The sequence below is a fragment of the Cebus imitator genome, unplaced genomic scaffold, assembly GCF_001604975.1.
Source record: "Cebus imitator isolate Cc_AM_T3 unplaced genomic scaffold, Cebus_imitator-1.0 Scaffold234, whole genome shotgun sequence".
In the NCBI taxonomy this organism is placed as follows: domain Eukaryota; kingdom Metazoa; phylum Chordata; class Mammalia; order Primates; family Cebidae; genus Cebus; species Cebus imitator.
In genome coordinates this window covers 2,181,598-2,185,213 of record NW_016107549.1, presented here as the reverse complement: position 1 = coordinate 2,185,213, position 3,616 = coordinate 2,181,598, and the positions used below count along the sequence as shown (strand labels likewise).

Sequence of the window (3,616 nt, the reverse complement as noted above, 5' to 3'; positions counted from 1 at the left end):
AACCAAGAACTCTATTGTGAGATTTAACAATTTGCTATGAGTTGAAGAATTCAGTTAAACAAGTTGCTTAAGGTTATCAGTTTGTTATAAAGGATATGTCGAGAATAACTAAATGGAAGAGATGTATGTCAGCCCTCAAAGACATTTTAATTTGTGCAATTTCTACTCAACTCACTGAATACAAAACCAACCAGCTGATAATGTTCAATTTTACACAGCTCTGTAATAAGCATGTTTTAAGAGGCTGGGCACAGTGGCTTACCCATTATATCCCAGAACTTTGGGACGCTGAGGTAGGCAGATCTCAAGATCAGAAGTTCAAGACCAGCCTGGCCAACATGATGAAACCCCGTATCTACTAAAAATACAAAAATTAGCCAAGCATGCTTGCATGCACCTGTAATCCCAGCTACTCAGAAGGCTAAAGCAGGAGAATTGCTTAAACCTGGGAGGCAGAGGTTGCAGTGGGCCAAGATCACGCCATTGTACTCCAGCCTGGGCGACACAGCGAGACTACGTGACTCCGTCTCAAAAAAAAAAAAAAAAAAAAAAGATTTAAGAAATCACCTCAAATTGCCTGACCCCACCATCTTTCTGTTCTGGACAAGTAGCCCAGTACAAAGAAACATCCTTCGCTGACATCAATTCTGGCTCCCATCATTTTTTTTTTTTGAAACAGAGCTTCACTCTTGTTGCCCAGGCTGGAGCACAACAGCACGATCTCGGCTCACAGCAACCTCCACCTCCCCAGGCTCATGCAATTCTCTTGCCTCAGCCTCCCGAGTAGCTGGGATTACAGGCGTCCGCCACCACAACTGGCTAATTTTTTGTATTTTTAGTAGAGCCGGGGTTTCACAGTGTTAGCCAGGATGGTCTCCATCTCCTGACCTTGTGATCCACCCGCCTTGTCCTCCCAAAGTGCTAGGACTACAGGTGTGAGCCATCTCGCTCAGCTGGGTTTTCCAGTTTTTAGATATAGTTTTCTAGCTTCATAGTCGGAGAGAGTCCAGGAAGCAGAAATCATTTGTCTTGTCCCCTGAATAACACTATCTAATTTGCTGATAAGCCATGTTTCACCCAGGGATGGAAACCAGCCTTGGGGAAGAAAAGGTCAATGTCCCAGGGGTTAGCTTTTTACAAGAATGATACACCAGAAGATTCCTCCCACCCCAGGGCATCCACCTGGTCCTTTGAGAGGCCCCACCCCAACACCTTAGGCTGTCCTCTTCGATAAGTAACCTAAGGGCTGATATTCACTAGGTCCTCCATGAGACTGGCAGCTGCCAGCATCTTAGGGTAGCCCCAGAAAATTCTGTAACACAGGGCCTGGAAAAGATACAGAGTGGGCTGAGGTCACATCACCCTGTAAAGGACATTCTGATAAGGCATCTGTGCCTAGGGGAGATAAAAGCACAAAGGTTTGGTTTTTTTTTTTTTTTTTTTTTTAGCAGAGTGCCAGGTGGTTATTCTCTTTTTCTTCACATGTGAAATGTTAAGGAAAACAAAATAAATCATTTTAAAAAGAGTCATTCGTTACTATCTGAAAACAAATGACAAAATACTGTGTCTATTTGAAATATCATCTTGGGGACAAAGGGTTCATAATGTTGCTGTGAACTGAGGAGTTAAGTAAGCATATGGAAGGATCTGGAAACCAAAAGATTTACTGTCAGCCCTAAGAGGAGTTAAGATGAAGAGAAAAGGTGGTAGATTTCAGACCCTGATGCCCAAATCTTTGTAAGACTAATGATCACCCTTGGAAAAAAAGAAGGGACTGAGGACCACAGGGGCCACAGCTCCTCCCACACACAAACCCCACACACAAGTCTGGATTCCGCTTGGTGACCCTCCAGTCGTCACCGTGCAGCCTCCTCACCGGGTTCACAGGAACTGCGAGCCAGGCTGGAGGTGAGATTGCAGTTGATATTAACCAGGTGCCCTCAGCCCCGCCGCCTCACGGGGCCGCCTCCCTGAGAGTCAGGTCACAGCAGACGCCGGCTTCCCCACTGTGCCTGGGGATAAGATCTCTGAGAGCTGCTCAAGAGTCGCCAGAGTTCTTTCTCAAATCCTGAATTCCAGCGGAAAGGCTGGTGCCAAGCAGGCTGAAGACCCGGCGAGGAAGCCCACTCAGCAGGAGAATGCAGTTCTTCACCTCCGATCCCAGGATTCGCCCCTCACTTCTCTACCAACCAGCGACCCCACGCCCCAGCCACCCCCATCCAGACCCCTAACACCCAACCTCCAAACCTCTCAGGGAGGCGGATCTAGGGTGTCCTCTCCTATTAAACTGTTTCTGCTGCAGCCCTAGGCGTCTGGGTGCAGTGACTCGGGCAGCGAACCTGCGCCGGTCCCGCCGCGCAGTCTGGGTAGACGAGGGGCTGCTGGCGGGGAGCTGCCCGGAGAGCGGGTCGGGGCCCAGGCCGCAGTCACCGCTCAAGGACCGGACAGGACGCCCGGTGTCCCGGCTGCCGGTCCAGCCCCACCCTGTGGCCAAACGGTCCGAGGACCAAGGTGCGCAGGGGAACTCGGGTTCCAGACCCCAAAGACAGTGCGGGGAGGCCCGGGTCCCGCCACAGCCGGTTCCGACTGGTTCCGACCAGCCCTTCGCCCTGCCTCAGGACGCCGGGCCCCGCACACTCACCATTTCCCGGCTTTGCGGTGTCCCGGTCCTCCCAACTCCGCCCGGTGCCAGGGTAGGTCCCAGGGCAACAGAAGCCTCCACAGATCCCCCAGGGCGTCTCTCAGCGACAGAAGCCGGAACAGAGGTCACCAGGGTGAAGAGGCCACTAGCTGCTAAAACGTCACACCCTTCACCCAACAGCGCGTCTGATTGACAGGTCTCAGGAACCCGCCCGCGACTCTGATTGGATAAAACTCCAGGTCCCGCCTCCTGGGCACTGAGTGACAGAATAAGCGATCTCACAGGGCTGAGTGCAGCCGGATGAACAGGTTCCAGACCCCGCCCCTGGGAGGACGGGCTTCCTCCCTGAGCAGTGACCCGACCAGTCCCGGGGAACGTTTGCCTTAAAGCGGAATTTTCTACGTGTAGTCACAATTGTGTGCAAGGAATCCTAGACTCACTGTCCATTGGAGCCATCCCCTGGCCTCAAAGCAGGAGGGCAGCCGAGGCCACAATGCAGCTGGGGAAGGGTGGGGGGAGGGGGGCTGATGTCCTCCGGGGATCAGGAATTTGGGATGAGGCTGTCGCCTGCAAGACCAAGCCTTTCTCCCACTATAAGCGCTGGACGGGTTCTTCTTGCGCGCTACACAAATAAAAACCACGGCATTGCAGTTTGAAAAAAAAAATAAAAAGAGTTTAGTAAAACACTAGGCCTGCTACGATATGTGGGAGACCGAGTTACTACTCAAATCATTCTCATCCAAGCTCCGTAGGTAGAGGTTTTTCAAAAGCAGTTTGGAGGAAAGGGTGGGGGTGGCCAGGCTTGCTACTGACTGGTTGGGGTGGGAATGAAATCATAGGGGGTGGAATCTGTCCTCTTTGCGAGGCGCGGTGGCTCACCCCTGTAATCCCAGTACTTCGGGAGGCCGAGGCAGGAGGATCTCTTGAGGCCAGTAGTTCAAGACCAGCCTAGGCATAGAATGAAACCCTGTCTTT

At 51.8% G+C, this 3,616-nt stretch overlaps 1 protein-coding gene across 3 annotated transcripts in view; it reads right to left on the bottom strand.

Annotated features, from left to right (window-relative positions):
• The window catches only part of LOC108282065 (zinc finger protein 44), a 17,136-nt gene extending 14,288 nt beyond the window's left edge, over positions 1–2,848 (bottom strand). For all 3 annotated transcript variants that reach the window (XM_037727591.1, XM_017497834.2, XM_017497836.2), the window contains exon 1: positions 2,642–2,848. Coding sequence is in view for 1 of the 3 variants with exons in the window: in XM_017497834.2 (XP_017353323.1) it covers positions 2,642–2,644 (3 nt within the window). In the remaining 2 variants the exon portion in view is untranslated. The remainder of the gene's footprint in view (positions 1–2,641) is intronic.
• Positions 2,849–3,616: the final 768 nt, after the last annotated feature.